Below are 22,452 nucleotides of genomic sequence, written 5' to 3' on the forward strand. Positions count from 1 at the left end.
TTTGTTATTAATTAAAATTTTCAAGTCAATAAAAATATCTTCGGCTTCGGCATTGGCTTCGGTCGAAGGTGACCCATAAACCGAAGTTCGGCTTCGGTTTCGGCCAAAAAAATCACATTCGATCTCTACAGAAAACCTTCCAAAAATGTATGTAAACTCAATATTTTGAAATACAGAAAAATCATTGCCTGAAAAATAAAATAATGCAATCAAATCTAAATTTGTATATTGCTAATATGTTATTACCGTTTCAAGACAAAAAATAAAAAAAATGTGCTCGACCTTTTAAAAGATAGGCAAATTGCCCCTTAATTCTCTTTAATTTGGCGCCCTACTTCGCAAAATATTTTCTGAGCCGGAGGACCACAGCGCATTCGAACGTTGAAGCGAAACAGTTGATTTCCTCAGTCGTCTTGAATTTTGCAATTGGTTTCAAATTCAAATTGCAGCAGATCCCAACTTTATTAACAAAGCACTATAGACGGATGAGTGTTGTTTTAGCCATACTGGCATTTAGGTGGGTACCGTACCACTCTTTTAAAAACAATAAGTCACTAGGTATGCGTACTACAAACCGAATAATTAATTGAACATAATACTTAAGACTTATATTCAATGTAAAACACAGTGAAAACCTTAACAATATTAAAAATACTAAATAATATATAGTAATATTGTAATATTCTTATACATACATACATGTGTCTGGGTAACAAGATCTGTTACTCCTTGTCGTTCACTACGCATTAAAAACGCAGTAAAAACTACGTAAGTGAGTAATAGGGTGGATTGAGATTCACTCTCGATAAACCTTTGTAGGTCAGCGGTCAGGAACGGTCCCAAAAAGGGGTTTAAATAATGATTTGATAATTTTTTTCAGCGTAAATATGCATTATTAAATTTTTTTATTCGCGTATTCGTATTCTACTCATTTTTCCCTATTTTCACTTAAAATTAATGACATTATGACTGGATCACCCTATAGAATTTTAATTAATGTACTGGTAATAAAAAAATATTTAACGAACTGTTTAAAATTGTTTAAAAAATTTAATCTTTTGCTTTAATTTGATTCGAAATCCGTTCTATTTATATTCACATAATTCTCAACTGTTAATAAACGCCAAACAGTAGTTGAGGTAGATACTTCATTAAAATTACTACTGCTTCAATTAACTAGATAAATTGATGGACATTTATGAAGATGCTTTACACATGTACAGCACATTTTAGAAAGTACAGTTGCGTCATTATTGTATCTAAAGTTATTTACACGTCGCATTCCCATCGTCTAGATGACTAATGGTGCTATTCTGTAATTTTTTTAGAGTGCTGTAAATTTATAGTGATAAAACATATCTCAAAATATAAGCGTAAAGTTTACAGAAGCATTTGTGTTTGCTTTCCTATGATTGATATTATTGATTACGTTTATTAAAAAAATTATACTTACACACGCTGTAACTTGTTACCATTGCCTTAATTTCTTTGCATTTCTGAAAAAAACATTATTATAATTTTTGCAGTCTTGAAAAAAATCTCCAAATCTCCCATTTTTAACTTCCAATCATTGGTTTCATGTTTATTTATGGCAAATACGTTATCACTGTTTTAATTTTTTTCGTTATATCTTAAAATAATAATTTTCAGACAACTGGTATTTTAATGTCATCATAAGAAATATCTATTTCCAATAACTGAGATCCGATTGTTGCTTTTACTCATATTAGATTACAACTTTAAGCTATCTTCAGAATAAGACTATAAAACTGTGTAGGCGATTTTGTATGAATTTAAAACGAAATGCCTTATTCTCTTTATTAAAAATACTATATTAGGAATATAAGAAAACAATAAGAAAAAAATGTTTAATGTCCTTTTTCCTCTCAAATTATTAAAACATTCCATTTTCTGATATATAAAAGTAATATTGCTTTAAAAATCTAATTTCGTGAATGGAACGAGATAGCATACAAAATTACCTTGTATTTACTTCTCTAGAGAGTAATTTTATATAAAGCCCTTAAAAAAACTTTTCCTTTATCTTTTTGTTAGACATTCGACAAATTGAAAGTTTCTCATCTGGACTGAGAGCGCCTTAATTACATTTTCTCCTACACACTGCTGTATCTTCAAAAAGTTAATAAGAAATGTTCAGGAACACGGTAAACAAATTTAATTTGCGTATGAATTAAGTCTTGCTTTCATTAGATTAGGTATTAGATTATTAGGTATTACGTAAGGATATCTTTCATGGAAAATAAGGCTTAGTTACAGTAAAATTAAATATATTAAACAAAATCGTATAAAGAATAAGTTACAGATTATGAACTTTTATATAGAAAAAAAAGTGACTATTACTTTTATAGATAGTAGCGTCATTAGAAGTTTGCTCATAAAAATTGTTTTACAGAAGAGGGCTTTAGATAGAGATGTTAAAAACTGTTTTTTTTTTCGGTTCCTTTATCCTTGATATCAAAAGCGATTTGATTTAATTTTCTCGTATTTTTATTACATCTGATTAGAAAGCGTTTTTGGCGTTAACTGAAATATGATATCAGCATTAGCAGTATGAAGAAATCATATCCAAATTATTTTAAAAAAAAAATACGTTTCTGATTTCTGCAATTTTGTCTGTATTCTTGGTACTTTTTTCAGTCTTTGTTTTCGAGGAAAACCCAATTTTAACAATGCAATAATATCGTAATGGCAAAAGAAATGAAAAAAGAGTTACCTATTTAAAACTATTCAAAATACCCTGTATATAAGAAATATGACATTCTGAAACCATGTATTTATGTTCTTATGTTCTACTACACTAATTTTTAACAAAAAGTTGGGTTGATTTGGAGTGAAAATATATTTTTTTACGGTGTGCAATAGGTAGTTTAGTTTATTGAGAAAGTCAAATATCAACTTTAAAATATATTTTTAATTCATTACACTGTACAGCATATTTTCGAATAAAAAAGTGAGGGTTATTAAATGTAATGCTGTAAAAATTTTTAAACGAAAATGTGAAATATTTGCGTTACCATTGTTACCTTAATCATTGCTATATATTTAAGTTGTCTTGCTATTAGTTTTAACAAAAATTTGTTGATTGAAGTTATTACTGAATTTCTTGATACTGATTGTGAGTTTAATTTCATCTTATTTCTAGGTTCCGGAATTTTCGTTTCCCCGTCTGGACTACTCGAAAGGACAGGATCAATCGGGATGAGTTTTGTGATATGGATGGCATGCGGATTGTTATCCTTATTAGGTGAGTGAGAAAACTGATATTCAGAACATACGACCAGTTTTAAATCTTGAGTTAGCTTTTAATCAAATTTATTCATTATTTTAATATAATTTTTATTGTTTTACTTTGACGACTGACTAAGACTTTATTAATTAGATGATTATTGAACATGTATATTCACAATCAGTTAACCAGGTCTTTCCAGTATTTAAAATACTGGAAAAAGATTATATTTAAAGGACGGGAAATTAAAGAATTTGAACATGTTTAGGGTACCTATAGAAAAAATCTCCTTCATTTTTCCATTAAATTCTAAATCTGTTAAAATCCTTCAATTTGTCCGTACTTACTTTTTACAATGAAAATAGCGGCTCTTTCAGCCTAAAGAGTTTAATTTATTTGTTTGTCAGCATCAAATACCTTTTACACCTGCTTCCCCGATCGTTGTAAAGGGCCCCAGGAAATTACCGTCTCTGACGAAAATATGGTTAATGTAAATGTTTCTGGAGCTATTTTCGTGCGCCAGTTGAAATATAATTGGAATAATGTATAGTATTATCGTAAATGAATAGAGGATGTTAATGAAATGATCTAAATTTAAGAGATACTGTTAAAACTTGCGAATACATGGATTCTTAAAATTATTGTTATATACTGTATATATTTCCCACCGGAAATATACACAACAATTTCAGAAACTAATTCAAGTGTTATTAGTGCATACTTTTTTGTAAGATCTATTCCATATTCCTGCAGAAGTTAGGTACTATTAAGTATTTGCTGTTACTATACTTGATTTTAGTTTAATTTATATCCCGCTCAACAACTTTTTGATTGTCCATTGTTTTCTGTGATTCGATACACCGCATTCACACAGCATATGGTAGTGTGCTTCTGATATTATCTGAATTCTAGATCTGCTCTAACTCTAACAGACATTCCAATACGCTTGATACCATACTCTTGCACAATGCGTATAGTTTATACGAATTCACCATGATTACTGTTGTTTAATACACATCATTGGTCGAAACAAAAAGTCTAGTAAACCGAGCTAGGGCCACTCGTTGCCCAAACTCACCAGACAGACTGGTTTCGAACTTGTTGGTCCTTATCAGTATCTCATAGATGAGACATTTTTAAAAATTGCTTTCGCCCACATTGGAAATACACTTGTCATTATTTTATGACACCTGCAATACAAGTCGCCTTTCGCCATTTTTTTCCAAATCGGAGGTATCAGACCACATGTCACTAGATGCACTCGGCCATAATTTTCACACTACTGATGTATTAGAATTTGAAGCAATGTCCACTTCGACTGTGTATATCAGTGCATCGGCGGCCATATTAAGGAGGTATATCGGGGTCCGAGGGAAGTGAGGATCGCAGGGGTGTCCTATGCTTTTCTTATGGGACTAAAACCCGCTACCAATATGAAAAAAATAAATTCTATTGAAACTATTTGCGATAAACATTATCTATACCTATAGCAAAGAAATCTACCCAATATGCACATAACATACATATTGAAAATTAACAACATAAAAATATCATATTTACGTAGTTTTAAATTATATTTAATGAACGCATAAACACTATGTAGATGTGGCAACAGCGCTAATAATCGAGTGCAGTTGTATACACTGCGACCTACAGACCTGGGACATCGGAGATATTGTGCGTCAAATTCGGGTAAAGATGCGTACGCGTTCAAAAATTTATTGTGTGTAAACTATGTAAACTATAATTTATTATATATAGCAAATATATCGTATTATCCTCGCGAAGATTTGTATCCATTATTTAAAATCCGTAAATCATGTGAACTGGTAAAACAACGAGAAAATAATTATGTTAATTTAGTTCTAAAGAAATGAAATGACACTCGCGCCCATCTGTCGTCCATGTCAAAGAAAATGTTGGATGCAATTTTGCAGATTCTGTGATAGAAATTACATTACTCACTGTTCGTGTTTTTCATCTCTATTTTAGTAATGTTACAAAAGTTTTGCAACTATAACTAATTTTTTAGATATAATGTTTGCTGAGAAATATTTAAATTCCTTTGTTATTCTGTACAAAAGCTTTTATCTCAAGTATTACTAATTATTTAATCAAGTAAAGAAAACTTTATGTAACCCTAAATATTGCTGGGTACAGATTACGATGTTTTTATAAACCATTAAATATATCGAAAGGATTTATCAACTGTATTTTTTATTCCAATAAATATATCACAGCTTCCTAGCCTTTTTTAATTAATTTAGTTTTTTAAAAAACATTATAAAAAATAATCTGTTGTGGATAATTTTTTGTTGATAACAATGTACATGGGATTTAGGAAAAATGTATATATTTGAAATTAATTTCGTTTTTATCAAGTCTTTCAAATGTATTCCCTCCTTGCTGTCAGCTGATTGCGACGTTGCCACATTAATCCTCAAGTCAGACAGAAATGCAATTATTGGTTTCTATTTCTAATTAATGCAGCTGTACTATGTTCAAAACTTACATTAGTTTTACATAAAAAATAAGATAATACTATCTATGGAAAAGTTTTGTTTCACAATTTCTAAATTTTTTCGCCATATAAACCTGTTAAAATGAACAACTTTCAACAACAATATCTCAAAATCTAGATTCAAAAAAAATTTCAAAAAACATGACGCACAAAAGGAACACTGGTAATACGCTATATAAATTTCAAGTACATCTGTGCATTTTAGTAAACTCGATATACCTCCTTAATACAGTAGCCAAAGTTTCGTACACTTGCGAAGAAAAAAAAACGTTTGGTGTAGAAAATGTAAACAGTGGAAGTTAAAGAAAAACATAAACATAATAGCCTGAATATTTTGTTGGCTGTAACTTGCCTAAAAATTAATTGTTTCTTAACTGTCGTCCTTGCACACCTAAAAGTCTCACTAATTTCGATATTGATATTTTGAGAGTAAAATTGTAGTAGTAGAGTGGTATTGTCATTAGTAGTTAGCGCAATGATGCTCAATTACAGTAGCAACGAATTAACGAATATGCTGAATGTAGACAAAATGCTGCGGCCGCAGAACTAACTGTTTTCTACTTTTCTACGCAAATGTTGCAAAATTTATAATATGAGTTTATACAACACGTGGTAGATAGTACGACCCTCTATACGATCAAGACTTTTTTTAATTAGCTATCAGCATATTATCGACAAGCGAGCTACAATTTTTATTTCAGGGAAAGCTGTTTTTAGCGCAAACGAAAAAATCCCAGAATATGCACCAGTAGGTACTTTTTGAAAATCGATATATTGCATTGCTAAAACATTTAAATGGATGTTATTGATATTTAGAAAATAATTTACTAGTGCTCTTTGAAGATATATATATATCTTAATGTATGTCAGAGAATTACATCTCATTTCTCCTCATTTATTGCCGTACTGCACAAGAATATTTAAATATTGAATTTCCTCCTGTAATGTAATCTCTTTGGAGTTTAAAACAAATTTCTTGTTTATATTTTACCTACCTTCGTTGGCAGGTACTGCTTTACTTTTACTTTCATCTTAATTTTAGAATAACCTTTTTAAACCAAGTTGTTGTTAGTTATTAAATTATGAAACGACGGCAACAGACACGAGAAACAGTGAATTTAAATTGCCTGAACGAACAGAGTGAGGACCCTCATTAAGTAATACCTACCTGAACAAAGCAAAAACATTTAATTCCCTCTTTTGCCATTACACCTACCTTCCAAATTACGTTACCTGTTTCCTACAGTTTATTACAGATTCTGATACTCCGCATTTTATTTTCTGAGTAAAGTTTGTGAAACACTTTACACAGAACACTGGGATTAATTTGAACTGGAAAATCAATGGTTTCAGCGCGAATAGGCCACACCTTCGACGATAACAATAACACAATTTGAAATTTATTCTAGTATTACTAATTGCATTATGAAAAGCTGTTACTATTTGATTTGCTCAGGGAATAATCCAGTTCTGGGTAAAACGATAACCGTACATACAACGTGTTTTATTCATTTTATCGCGTCGGTATTGTAGGTTTATATTTAATCATATTACGAAGTATCAGTCCGAGCGTATGAGTTTTGCTGTTGACCATATTATCCTGAAAAGAATATACAGGGTGACCCGATACTTGATACAAAAAAGTTGAATACAAGTAGATGGGGTTAAAATAATATCAGTTCTTCATATACATTTTATTCATACGGGCCTTCGTTAATAAGTTACGGGCCCTCAAAGGTGAAAATTCAAAAGTTATTTTTATTCACAGTCTCTAAACCATTAACTTCAGCATGATGCAAATTTGGTCATCAATAACACATGCGTACAGCTTGTTTTTGATGTTGTAAGTGAAACTTTACTATGCCCAGAACGCTGGGAACAAACTATGCCCAATGGTTAACCACCCAGAATTTTTGCATAGATGATGATCGCAATATGCCTGTATTAAAAATAAGTTCCCTGAAGAATTTGCCAACGATAATACCCTCTTGGTTCAACTCGGTAAAATTAACAGTTTAGGAAATCGAGCACTTCGAGCTGCGCCTCCACCATTTCTTGTTTTTAATTTTTAATTAAACATAATTAATATGTTAGAACTGTACATATTTTTAAAATAAGAGCCTAGAAAATTTTACTGTCTGCTAATGTAATTTTTACTAACAAAATTTGACAAAACAAGAATAAGTTAAAGTTAGAAAATAATTTAAAAGAAAGAAAGCAATCAAAATACATTCTCAATATGGATACTTTCCACCTCCACACACCTAAGTTTACGAATGTTATTTGTTTGTACACAAAACAGCATTTCTGGGGTATGTTTAATATTATCACAATGGAAATTAATTCTTTGTAGCAATTCGTCCATTGTATGTACTAGGATTGCGTATACTAAACTTCCCGACGGAATAAGTCCATCGGATTAAAGTCTGAAGAACGTGGTGGCCATGAAATTGGGCCTCCTCTCCCAATCCATTTATTATTAACACAATGGACAAATAATTTCGTACAATAATATTGAAATGGGGAGGAGCCGCATCGTACATGAACCAAACGTTTCTTCCGGTATCTAATGGAACATCGTCTAATAGTAGCTGCAAATTATTTTGCAAAAGCTCCAAATATCGATGTCCATTCAAATGTTCCTAAAAAACCTATGGACGTATTAAATTATTACCCTAAAAATGCTATTTCGTGTACTTAGGAAGTATGTGGAGGTGAAAGGTGCCCATGTTGAAAATGTATTTTGATAATTTTCTTTCTTTTAAGTAATTTTTTTAACTTACTTTAACTTTTTCTTGTTTTGTTTTTCTATTTTGTATTATGTGTAAAGTGTATTCGTCAGGTTTTATTAATGAAAATTACATTAGCAGACAGTAAGATTTTCTCGGCCCTTATTTTAAAAATATGTATGCTTCCAACATAGTAATTAAGTGCAAATAAAATGTTTTTAAAAAATGGTGGAGGCGCCGCTTGATGTGCACTGTAACATAAATTCACAAATATTTCCTAAACTGTTAATTTTACCGAGTTGAACCAAGAGGGTATTATCGTTGGTATATTCTCCAGGGATCTTATTTTTGATACAGACAAATTGCGATCGTCATCTGTGCAAAAATTATGGGTGGTTAACCATTGGGCATAGTCTGTCCCTGGCGTTCTGGGCATAATGAAGTTTCACTTCAACATCAAAAATAAGCTGTACGCATGTGTTATTGATCACCAAATTTGCATCATGCTGAAGTTAATGACTGTAAATAAAAATAACTTTTAATTTTCACCTTTGAGGGCCCATAACTTGTTAACGTTGGCCCGTATGAAAAAAAAATTATATGAAGAACTGATATTATTTTGACCTCATCTATCTGTACTCGGTATTTTTTGTATCAAGTACCAGGACACCCTGTATAAGTAATATCAACTTTCTTTCTTTTATAATTTCTTTATATAAATACCGAACGGTTTTTCTTTGTAATTAATTATTTTCTCGGTTCTTATCAACACATTTACAAATCTGATTATTTCATCGAAAATTTGACTTATTTGATTCAAGCAACAAAGTAGACTTTGCTTTCATTTCAGATGTTCTTCAGTCCTCAAATCTATGATATTTTGTTCTACTACTAACACAACAAATTTCATTCAAGTCGGTCAGCATGTTAGAATTTCGTAAACAAAAAACAAAGGCAAACGTTTCGCAATAATGTAATAGTCTATTATGTTGAAATGTGTGTCAAATGAGATAGTTTCTAACATATATAGAGTGTAACTTTGTGAATATACTATTACAAACATCTTTTCGTAAACTGAAAACTAAAAAAAATTAAACGGCGATTCCCGTTTCACCGAATTAACGTGGCAGCTTGTTTTTACCCGTTTACCATCTCACCATATCATACCAGGTGTGAAGTTAACTGGCAGTAACAGCTTTTTAGAGGCAATGCTGCGTTTTATTTGAATAGCGCGGCCTTTCGTAAGTGGTCGGAACAGGATCAGATTCTGCTTAAATTTAAACTGATTGAACTATTGGTCACGTTTTCAATTCATTTGTGATATTTAATTCGGTTGCTTTTATTTATTTTAGATTAATTATAGCCACTTCTAGTCTACACGGACTATAGAAGTTTGTTCACCGAAAGGCTCTATCTCAGGTTGTCGAAAGGATGGGAAAACAATAGAGTTCAACATAGACATTTTTATTCACTTACTAGAGCCACTAGGGATGGACGTCTTTATTCACTCTCCCCTAGTAGAGTGACTTAACCATACACTAATTTAAAAAAAAAACAGGAACTTACATCCTACAACAGGTTCAGCTTCTATTTGTTGTAAAGTTGTTACGATGTAAATTGCAACCTGTAAATTTTAAAGCACAGGACCGTATGCACTTCTCCTGAAATTTCTTCCTACCTATGCTTTGACCATGATGTGTTTCGTAAGTTATATTATTTATGAATAGCAATTCGACGAGTCCGGAATTGGTAAACTAGTCCGCCTGATGTAGAATTGACAGCGGCGCGCTGGTCATTAAAGCAATCCTGTATTGGTCCACTAGGTCGTAAATAATTTGTTTGTATGGTACACGGGTTCACTTAGCTTTGCCAGTGCAGTGCAGAGCATTGCTTGGCAGGGTATGCTGTTGGTATAATACGTATTATTTATTAGTTGATACTAATATTTGTTCATGTCGTAACCAGTAAAGGATAATAGTTTTTAAAATAAATGTTATATGTAATTATCTAGTAATTTAGCGTGGGTCTCTGGAGACTTTGAAGCGGAGGATAACGAAAACTCAGGAAAATCCCCCAAATAGTGGAACCGGTTTTTGTCGAAAGTATCGAAACAAACTCAGAGTTTAAAAACAAAGATTTACACGCAAGAAGTCAACGTATTTTTTTCATCTTTCACACGAATTTTTAAAAACGGGAAAAAAGGGTATTTTATGATTTTTTAGAAAATTGACTAAATTAGAAATATTCACGAAATGCCTAATATTAAGCATAACTTTTATAGTTCGATATACCCAGAAAAACCCTGTGAAATTTCGTCTCTGTCTACAGAACCGTTCCTTTGTTTCAAACAAACTTTTTAAAAAAATTAGAGGGTCACGTTTTTTGAGCTTAAACACTTCATAATCTGATTAAAACGGAAACAAAATTTTTGAGGTTTTCTCACATTTTTATCGCAAATAATGTTTAAATTGACGAAAAAAAAATTATTACTTTTTTTAAATTTCGATGTTTTTTTTTGAAAACCTTGTGGACATTGAAGAAAACAAAATCCAATTGTTTCCAGCATGATTCGGCTTTTCCGTCCTATGCTTTTGTTCATCAACTTTTAATTAAATTAAAATTAAAGTTGAGGACCCAAACCAGATTTCGACTCCGATTCATACCGTTTTTTGAGACAAATTTCTAATTAATTTTTGTGCAGTCTGTAATCGCTTAAAAAACAGTTTTTTTCAAAACTACCCTTTTTCTTCTCTGAAAAAAAATTTACCATTTCCCAAATTTTTTTTCAACAATTTAATCGTTATTTGCAGTAAAAATGTGAGAAAACCTCAAAAAAAATTTTTTCTGAAGAGTTGCGGCAGCATGTTATAGGAATTTTATTCGTTTCCGAAATTGCCCTTCAATTCTCTGTACGACCATTTGTCGTCGATATATCGATGACTGAAAACAAACGTCCGAAATTTCTATAAAAAATGGTTGTATCGAAATTTAAAAAAAAAAGGAAATTTAAACTGAATAAACAAACTATCTGGTCCATGCAATTTCTTGACTGAAAAAATTTTTTACAAGTCAAGCAACAATCTTTTTTTGGTCGCTCTATTTCTTGATCTAAAAACTAGAATCTTCAAAATGCTTTTTGTTCATTTAGTCCAGGCGGTATCTGTTTTAAAAAAGGTATATTTGGGTAAAACGCATATGATCGGAGATTTTTGCTTTAATGGCTTTTAAACAGCATTAGAAATCATAATTTTTCTATGCAAATAAAAAAAAACTGGGCTTAATTGTTATTGCAAATAAGTATAAAAAATAGCAAAAAAATTCATTCTTTTCTTGGATTTCTCGTCGACAACTTAGCAACTATTCATTTTAGACAAAAATGGAAGAGGAAAAAAAATTAAATTTTGAACAAGATAGAGTTAGTTGCAATTCGAAAAAATAATTTAAAAAATTGCAAAAAATGCTAGTTTATTTGTCAATTTGTTTCAGACACTTGAATAATACCTAGGATCTTCATACTTTTCCCAATTAAACTTCTTAGTGCATATAATCATCACACTAAATTTCATCCAATTCGGTTAGATAATTTTTACATAATAATTGTTTAAATTTTTTTTTTTTTTAATTAAAAAATTTTCAAAATCAAATTTCTAAAGATCTAAAGCCTTTGAATACTTGAAAATTTCACCACAAAAAGAAGAGCTCTCAAGCTTTAAAATGGTTTTTGAAAAATTCAATTCGGACGCTTAGGTGAGCCGTGGTGATTGTTTAAACATTTTAGCAATTTTCAGGCTTATAAAAAATTGCAATAATTTAATGTTTTTTTCAATCGATTTTGAAGAAGTATTACACCCATTGCCAAGGGCAAATGTGTAGAAATGCTTACAAAACAGTGAAAGCAGACGAGTTCAAAATCGATTTTGAAGAAGAATGTCAGAAGAAAGTGCAAGAGAACTCGACAATCAGAAATTTTCGAATTTTTCGAATTTCTGAAACTGAATAGTCATTTTGCTTCAAAAATAAATTTTTATGGAAACCCAAAACATAATATAGAGAACAATACTCTTATTAGCGCCCCCATGATTAAAATAAAATAAAGTACAAAAGTTTTTGCAAGACTACGCAGTATATTTTGGAATTTGACAAAAATATAGGCACCAATCAAAAACTAGAACGTGGAAGACAAGATACTTAATCGAATTTCTTTCCGCAAAATATCATAGTTTACAAATACGAGAGCGACTACTAGTCTGAAAGAAAAACCTCCGTTGCGTAAATGTAAACCAGCGAAAATTGAACAGAATTCAGAAATAACCAGCATGTGTATTTATGAATTATGCATTGCTTCCACTAGCGGGTGTTCCCAAAATATTCGCTTAATAATATCGGGATATCTTTGGAACCGCCTCTACTCTGAAATTTGATGCAGAGCAGAATTTGGCAGCGGTCGGTATGCTTTCCAGTGACAATTTTAAAGAATAACCCAGAGATTTCCTACAGACATTTGTTTAAGAAAGTTAGTATATGCTATTTTGGGTGTACACTGTAAACATTGTTTTTTGTTAAGAAACCTCTTAATTAGCTTTTAAGGACCTGTGAATATTTTGTGATATGAAATGGAAATGATAATCATAATTTTTAATATCATAGATATTTACTCATCCCTCTTCCAATTTGAAGCTCCACAAAGATCAAAATAGAATGAAAGTATTCTATTTGATAAATTTTGTTAATGGAAGTGAATCTGCAATTTTTTATATTTCCTCAGCTCATGGAATTTACTAAATAACCTCTGTACTGTTTTTCTAGAATTTACAGGGTTTAATAAAAAAAATCCCAAGTCCAGATTATACCTTGTACTCTGATGAAAACTTAAAAAAATATACTACTTTTTCGTATTCTGGTTGCTTAGAGAACTTGGTATAACTACCTTTTATGGCAGCCAATCCAGTACAATATGTAGAATTTAGTTTGAATATCTACGTGAGTGTGGGAAATATAAGATAGTAGATTTTTCTTTTTGAAATGTTGTCATCTTATATTTCGAAGGGGAAACATTTTTAGAAAAACATTCAAATGAAAAATCTATTTATTTTGAACTATTATTAACTATCTAGTCCGACATTAAATCTAACTTGTAGATATTATTATAGACAGTACATTCGACAATTTGAAGCCTTTTATTTTTTTAATTTAATTTGTCTTATTCTTCCAAATTTGTCAAAAACAAACAATACATTTTTAAAAGAAAACATACTATGTAAAATCCAATCAGCCAACCACTCAGCGATCGCATTATCTCCAGCGTATGCGTAACGGTTTGTCATTATTCATTATAAACGAATCATTATTATTGGTGACACCAAGATTTAGGATTGTCTAAGCTCAGTAGTTACATGGCTTGCAAACATTTATGAAGGCACTGTACCACTGATAATGGGTATAGTGGAATATGTACAAGGTAAAAAATAATTAAATAATCTGTCAAAGATTTGAAAAAATTGTTTGCAATAAAATACAATGATCTTATTTACTCATGTACAAGAAACACAAATAGTTCATATAAAAAAATATATATTTATAGAAAGTGTACCACACATCTCTACATACCTACTGAGCTAAATCAAATGTGATTAAATGTGACTAAAGATACACGAAAAAATTATTTATTGAAACCCTAGTCAGACACAATAGGTAATTTGGCATGCTCATAAATTCGTCACTCGTAGAAATTAAAAAAGGGAAAGTCCACGATGAAAGGCTTTTTTAGACGTTGTGTCAATTACCTGGGCGTCCCGTCAGTCTATTTACTATCGTCGGAATTGTGTAGGAGAGTCATGCGCTCCGTTGACGTCAGTAAATATAGATTTGGCAGGATACTTGAAATAATTAAATATTTATTACTGAAAGTATGAATACTGGATATAAAAATATTTCAGTTATAAATCCTTGAGAACTTTGGCTAGTCTGTCTGCACTTCCAAAATTTTTCAAGCGTTTATCATTACAATCTTTCAGCATAAAATTGTAAATTTTCAATCTGTTTTTATTAGGTGTTGTAAAAATAAAAGGTGATAAATGTTCTATTTTTAGATGTTTTTTCTATTTTAAATACTTGGGTCTAATATTACACGTAGCATCTTACAAATTTAAAAGTCGTTTCCTGCATTACAATTTTTTTTAAATATGTAATCTTGGTGTAGCTAGTCTCCCTCGTCATTGTATTCATATCTGAAGATAAATTTAGAGGTACTTATTAAATTGTTCTTTTAACAACAGATGTAGGGAAATTAGTAAATATTCCAATATGTTCTTACGTATTATACTCATTTGGAAAAAACATTATCTCGAGTAAAGAAGATCATATACATAGAAGCGATTGAGTCGTAATTAGGTGCACAATATTTTTCTTCATCGGATCAAGTAGAGATTCGAGAAACTGAAACACCTGATTTTTGTTAAACTTTTCTTGATGCATTCTGTTGTGTGTTGCTTTCTTGTCGTGTCTCTGTTCTTGTAAAAAAATCTTTGTTATGTAACATTTTAGTATCGACTTTATTGATTATCTACTCGGTTAATTGATTTGTTTTGATCAGAAAAAACTGTGGTTAAATATTTTGCAACTAATTATGATTCACCTTGTACGAATTGGTTGATCTGTTCATTTAAGGGTTGCTGGAATCAAAGCAACCGATTATATATATCACGTTGTTTTGACAATTGGCAGAATTTAGAGGCAAAAAAAGCAAATTTGACGTTAAAATACCAACGAACAGCCTCTAAGTTCAAGTTTTTAGTCTGTTCGACGGCTGCTAGTTCCTACCGCGAAGTAAAACCTTACTCAATTTCAGTTCGTTGGTAGGTTGGTAAAGATCGTCTGTTCATTGATATTTAGCTTTAGAGGTTATATTTTCCAAAAACTATTTCTTTCGTTAATACCCAAAATCAAGAAAAAAATTCACAAAAAATGTAAATCTGGAGTTTGTGGTAGATAACATCGGTGAACAAACCTATTATTCCTTATATCGAATTTCAGTGATTTTTATAATCTACTCGTACAGTAAATTGCGAAATGTAAATGAGCAAAATCAGATTATCTGCTCTGATACAAAAAACAGTATTTTTGTGATTTCACTGCTGAGATCAGAATGAACAGACCTAATTTGTTGCACCGCAAAATCTTCTAACAGTAAAATAATGTGAAATATTGCATATATTTCACATTATTTGTGGGGATAATTTTTAGGCAAATTCTTTTATTCTTACTTTTCGCCTGCTTTGTTGGTGCAGATTTAAACATAACAACATGTGTAGGATCTCCTTTCTTTTTAAATAATACTAGTCAAAAAAAAACTCCTTTAGAAGCTAATGGTGAGTTCATACAACGTCTTGGTCCTAACTTAGTCCTAATTTAGTTTTAGTCTTTCTTCAAAGAAGTCAAAGGTACAGGTTTTAATGTACTGGTTTATAAAAATCCTAATATAGTCCTTGTCTTATTTTCACTTTTTAGGATGCAAATATGCATGCATAAAAATCTGACAGTGGATTGCCAATTCTTAAAAATACGTTAATAATTAAAACCAAATTTTTATAAACCAAGTAAAAATATTAGGTTTTAGACTAAGACTATGGATTAAGATAAGGATATAATTACGGCTAAGTTAGGACTGAGATATTCTTATAATAAACTCACCATAATACATAACAGAAGCCCAATTTTTTCAAACCTGTGAGACCTTTGATATTCTACAATGGTGCTTTGTAATTAATTCATAATGTAATTTAGTAATTCTATATTTCTCATTGTATTCGAGATTTCAAACTATAAGTAGGTATATCATTTGCCCAATCTTTTTTTTAAGATAAAATGATAAAATGTATTATTTTATTATTGTTGAAGTAATTATTTTAGATTTTCAAATAGGATTATTGAATACTCCCAAGCAGTGACGATTGAATAATTATTTATTTAAAAAAATATTCTAAAATATTGTATAATAAAAATGATGGATAAAATATAGAACTGGAAATTTATTTTCATTATACTTAAAACAATTCCTTTAAAAATCACAATATTTCTAGATTATATCAAAAAGCGTTAAATATTGTATTTCAGTTTACTTATTTTGTTTCAGAAAGCGTGATTTGAATTTCAAATTAATCATAAGTGCTTTAAAAAACGTCAATTGTATTCCAAATGGCCTTTAATTAAAAAAGTATTTTGTAATATATTAATTATTCCTTCAACGCTCTTCAGATAAAAATCAAGTAAATTACGTATTAAAAATGCTATCAACAAACGTTAAAATCAGTTTCATTATTCCATTATTACGGCTTCATAAAATACAGTTAATAACGTCGCACAGTAATAAATAAATTAATATCGAGCTAGAAATAATTTTTCTGAAAACCAAATTACACTTTCTGAAAATAAATATAATTGAACCGGACTAACAAATTTCGAAATTTTATAACAGCTTGAGCAGTTGCTTGCCTGGTTAAATTTAATTAACAAATATGAAACTTGAAATGACGCTTTGTACCTACAGGTATAATACATAAATTATCTTCAACGTGTTCCAATTATTATTTTTTTTATTGCAGGTGCTCTTGCTTATGCAGAACTGGGCACGATGAATACATCATCAGGGGCTGAATACGCTTATTTTATGGACGCTTTTGGTGCCCCTCCGGCATTTCTGTTTTCCTGGGCCAGCACGTTGGTGCTGAAACCATCCCAAATGGCTATCATTTGCCTAAGTTTTGGAAAATATGCCGTGGAAGCGTTTGTTACCGAATGTGAACCGTCAGATATCGTCGTTAAAATGGTAGCTCTGTTGGCAATGGGTAAGTAATTTCGTTTTTTTTTTCACAGAACATGAACATGAGTAGAGTGAACATAGATTGTATAAATTTACATTTTTTTCTTCTGTCATATAAAATAGTAAACAATCATAGTTGCCAAATATCAACTTCAATAAGTTAATTTATTTTTTTCGTGTCAAAAATGACAGCTTTTAAAATTATTTTTAATTATAAAAGTGAATGTTTATTTTTAACTTTATGGCACATTATCTTGACGTAAAATCGTAAAACTAGTCTGCTTCGTGTATTAACATTTTAGTAGAACAATATCGATTTATAATTTGTACACATTATAGTAAAAATTTCATTGAATTCTTTGAGAGAAGTTTTAAGACTTTTCACTTTTCAAAAAAATCTGCTAACGTAATATAATTTCAAATACCATCCATTTAATCTTCATAAATAATGAAGATTAAATTAATTAATTAAGATTACCTCAAAAATACGCCACTAAATTCTTTGTACTGAATTTTGAATCAGCCTGTTTATCATTGGTTTTATAAGGTAGATGTTCATATTGCTTTTTTATTTTCTTTTTGGCAACAAATCTAGCGTAGCTTTCTTCATAGCATTCCTTATTTCAGATGAGATACCAAATATATCTTTACTGTACATTTTAGAATGCGCACAAATTGTTTTTGCATTACACCAAGAAAAATTTTAATAGTCCCTATGAATTTAAGTTTGTAAGTAAAAAATTAATCCGTATTTGTGAGTAGTCCACCGATCACTTTATAGGTCAAAGCACATGAGTAAAAGTATTACAAAGATATTGCAAGAAGTCCTTATATCTCACAACTCTGTTTATTATTTCGACTAGTTTTGTAACTACGAAACCAATAGTCACATAAGAAAGGGAATTGCGAGATATAAGAACTTTTTATCAGGTTTCTAAAATTTAAGAAATATAAACGCAGTTATTATTGTAGTAAATATGATTAAACCAATTTAATTAAACAGTGACAGGATATCAATTCCTGAAATGTACTTATAGATACTCTTCTAACACAAAAAAAGTCATGCCCATAATACTACATAAGATACACAAATTAAACACTTGCTCACATGGAACTCATAAAATATAACACGTTTTGCTAATGAAGTACACCAACAATAAGGATTAAATATTGCTGTATTATTTTTCCTCAGTCATTAGGAATAACCTGGAAAAATAAATGACTTGTGAATGTCTGTTAAAATAATATTTGCTATCCCATTCATTCAGAATGTTTTTGTCTCGGTGTAGACACTTGCTACATATTTTCACTTTACATCAGAATTAGAGACAACCGAAATGTTAAAAGTATAACAAATAGAACTTAAAAAAATAAATGTTGAATATACAATTTATAACAATGTATTTTACATACAAGATATGTTCAGAAAATAACCCACCTTTATTATTTATTAATTTTATACATTATTGGTCCCTGTCTCCTCCAAAGTACTTCGCTCTCCTATTCACATACTTTTGCCATTGGTGTTTCCGTTTCGCAAAGCAGTCATGGATAGTTGGTTGAATAATTTCCGGTTTGGTTGCAACGTCGTCGATGTACAACTCTTGACGTTTTGAGAGACATATCGCTCTCTTCTTCAGAAGTCACTCTGAAACGGGAGATCTGCTAATTTTGTACTACACCTACAACAACTATTTATATATATTTGATGTGGTCACTGATCCATGACGTTCCGGTGGGTGACCTCGTACGCGTTGTTGACGTTCCAGTGGGTCGCTTTCAGGGATGGCTTTCTTTCATATACCTGGCAGATCCACGCCACCGTCTCTGTTGAAATTGTTTGGATTTTGCTAATATTTCTCTGTATAGTCCGGGCCAAAATCTTCTCTCTCTCACCACCATATTGGCTTCACACAGATCTACTGTGTAAATTGTTATTTTTGAGGTGACTTTTGTGTTCCTTTAACCTCGTGTTGATGTGCCTTCCTGTTTGTCCATTGTAGACCTTTCCGCAAGAGCAAGGAATACTGTACACACCGGAGCCCTTGAGCTGGTCGTTGTTGCAGGTCTTTGGAAACGCTGCCGCCACCTTCTTTACAGTGCTGAATACTGAGTTGATATTCCTCTTCTTCAAAAGACGTCCGACTTTATCTGTACAACCTTTTACGTAAGGTAGGTACGTCGTCGCTAAATACTCCCGTTCTTCCATGGGCGTATATCCTGATAGCTCATTCGATATTTCTCGCCTTGTAGCCATTCCCTCTCAGGGCCATGCGTAGGTCTTCTAGTTCCTCGGCCAAGTGTCTTGGCTCGCTGATGATCCGCGCTCGATGAATCAAGGTATTTATGATCCCCTGTTTCTGGGCTGGGTGGTGATGGGACTCCGCATTCAGATATATGTCTGTGTGAGTTGGCTTCCTATATACTTGATGTCCTAAAGTGCCATCTGGTTTCCTCTCAACCAAAACACCCAAGAAGGGAAGGGCGGCATTTTTCTCTACTTTCATGGTAAACTGGATATCGGGATGTATCCCATTGATCAATCTGATCTAGGAAATCTGCTACGATGTTGCGTCCGTGAAGGTGTCGTCAACATATCGGTACCGGCACTTACGCTTCAACGTTGTGGATTCCAGGGCTTTCTTCTCAAAGGCTTCCATGTACATACTATCTACCACGTATCCCATTTTAATCGAAACACGTGAATATCTCGTCAGTGAAGCCTCCGATCCAAAAATAACCTAAAAGTTGCTCAGTTCATTGAGTGAAAGCGGTTGTTGACATATATTGGTCAGGTCTGGAGATAATGGGAAACCCATTGCTGCTCCCTCCGTCTGTTGGTAGAATTGGCCCCGGAATGTAAAGAATTGCGATTTTATGCACACTTGACAAATCCATTCGACTCGCATCTTTGTCCTCTGCGATTAGTCTTCGATGCAGTTCCTCCAGGGCATTGTCGACGGGTACTTTCGTAAATAAGGATGTAACATCGAAGCTCACCATGGTATCTTCTAGTTGGAGTTCAATTCCTCGAATCTTGTCGATAAATTCTCCATTGATAGCTTCATTTGAAATGGCTTTTAAAGTATGTGACGAATTTCATTTCATGTCGTCAATACTCTACTGATTTTAATTCGGAAATAAAAAAAATTGCAAGGACCAGATCTGGCAAGTAAAGAGGGTGAGGGGGACAGTAATCTGATGTTTGGCACAAAACTGATGAATTGACAAAGCTGAGTGTGCGGGCGCATTGTCGTGGTGCAGGAACCTTGAGTTGTCTCGCCAAAACTCTGGTCTCTTTTTTCACGTAACCGTCGTAAAACGCCATGATAGTACATGCGGTTCACTGTTTCACCTTGAGGCAAGAATTCAAAATTCACAATTCCATTAAAGTCGAAAAAAACAGTGGGCATCACTTTGATATCGGATCGAGACTGATGAGCTTTCTTGGGGCGTGGAGATCCTTTGACAGTCCATTGTGATGATTGCACTTTTGTCTCAGTGTCGTATTTGCAACCCCAGCTTTCGCCTCCCGTTATGATCCTTTGATTGAATGTTTCGTCGTCACTGGATTCAGTAAACATAGAAATAGTGCGTAATTAAAAAAATTCGATTATTTTCTGAACAGACCTCGTATATGTGTAGAATTGTATAAAAACCATAACATGTAATAAAGTTTAAAAATAAATAATTTTAGTTGGCTTTAATTTCCAGTTGTATTTGCTAAATTATGATGTAGGTATAATAAAAAATAATTTATGATACATATATCATACAACATATAATTATTTGAATTTACAGATTCACAGACTATCATTCGTTTCTTTTTACTACTATCGAAAATATGTCCATTAAACTAGAAAATAAATTTTTTCTTTGCTTTTAAATAACACAACTTTAGTGAACGGTCAGCATACTTTGTAATTTTATGGATCTATACTTTACAGAATCCTAAAAGGATGTTATAGAGGTCCTTCCAGTTTTAAGGTCCTATAACAGCTGAGCCAGCTAAGCTAAAGATGTTATTTTATTATCATTTTACATCTCGGATATAAAACAATTCCGTATAGAAATTTTCAAAACTGCATTAAAAGTAATGTTCCAGAGAATTAATCTATTGATTCCATTTCTGGTAGCACTTTGTTATAAAATAATAATGTACTGAAATCAATAAGTTAGTAACTGGTTTAACAAATATTTAAAAGTTGTTTGTTAAGAATGGAATGGAAGAGGCATAGGTGGTATAACGAATAAATTTATTTCGCAATGTGAATATAATCAGTTTTTTTTAAATATAACCTTAAATATTTTTCTCTAAATAGTGCCCAGTATAAACGAAAATATCTATATTAGAGCAAGTAAAGAAGTGTAAACTTGTTGTTTCTAATAGAACATTGTGTACACCTATTTCACCTGGAACTTACGTATGAGTGTTCATACATAACCATGACCTTACCACATTATTGATCAAGTTGTGAATGAGGGCTTATGGCTACTTAATCAATAATGAGTTATTTATTTTCATTTAAGTATCCACCTTAAACTAACTAGGTACCAATTTGGTACGTTTCTTTTTTTACATATTTGCTTCCAAATCATATGTCATAAAACTGGGCAACTTTGTAATAATATGATGTTTCATTGAGATACATTATAAAAAATTATTCGATGTATATCCAAAACTATTAAAAATAGAAAACTTGGTTCATCTGATTTTATTTATTTTTTTAAAATTGCCTTACGTCATGATTTATTAATTTATATGTTCACCATATTTTTTTATGGAATTTGAAACTTAAAAAAATTGCCTGTGTCAAGGTGACAGAAATACATATTCCTCAATATTTACCATTTTCAAGCACTGTAAATTTTAGGCTTAAAAAAATATTCCAAGACGTAGGACATCTTGTTTAATTCACAATGTTTCATTTCTGCTTTTCTGATGTAACTTTTTGTCCACCTGTTTTCACTTGGTTTTATTGCAGTGTTTATATAAATTTGTAAGACGTGATATCTGCTCATAAAATATATATGTAGACGTCAGAGGAGACAAAAATAGAACATTCCCCTAGTGAAAATACAAGAGATGACTGTATTTGTCAAATTTGTTTTATTTTTTCTTGAAAAATTATGTCAA

General features: G+C 31.4%; 1 protein-coding gene across 3 annotated transcripts in view; it reads left to right on the forward strand.

The window, feature by feature from the left end:
• LOC108906494 (b(0,+)-type amino acid transporter 1) overlaps positions 1–22,452 on the forward strand; it is a 142,453-nt gene that overhangs the window by 99,163 nt on the left and 20,838 nt on the right. For all 3 annotated transcript variants that reach the window (XM_018709773.1, XM_018709774.1, XM_018709772.2), the window contains exons 3-4: positions 3,164–3,265; positions 17,098–17,340. In XM_018709773.1, coding sequence (XP_018565289.1) covers positions 3,164–3,265; positions 17,098–17,340 — 345 coding nt within the window. The remainder of the gene's footprint in view (positions 1–3,163; positions 3,266–17,097; positions 17,341–22,452) is intronic.

The sequence above is a fragment of the Anoplophora glabripennis genome, unplaced genomic scaffold (genome assembly GCF_000390285.2).
Source record: "Anoplophora glabripennis isolate ALB-LARVAE unplaced genomic scaffold, Agla_2.0 scaffold192, whole genome shotgun sequence".
Taxonomy (NCBI): Eukaryota; Metazoa; Arthropoda; class Insecta; order Coleoptera; family Cerambycidae; genus Anoplophora; species Anoplophora glabripennis.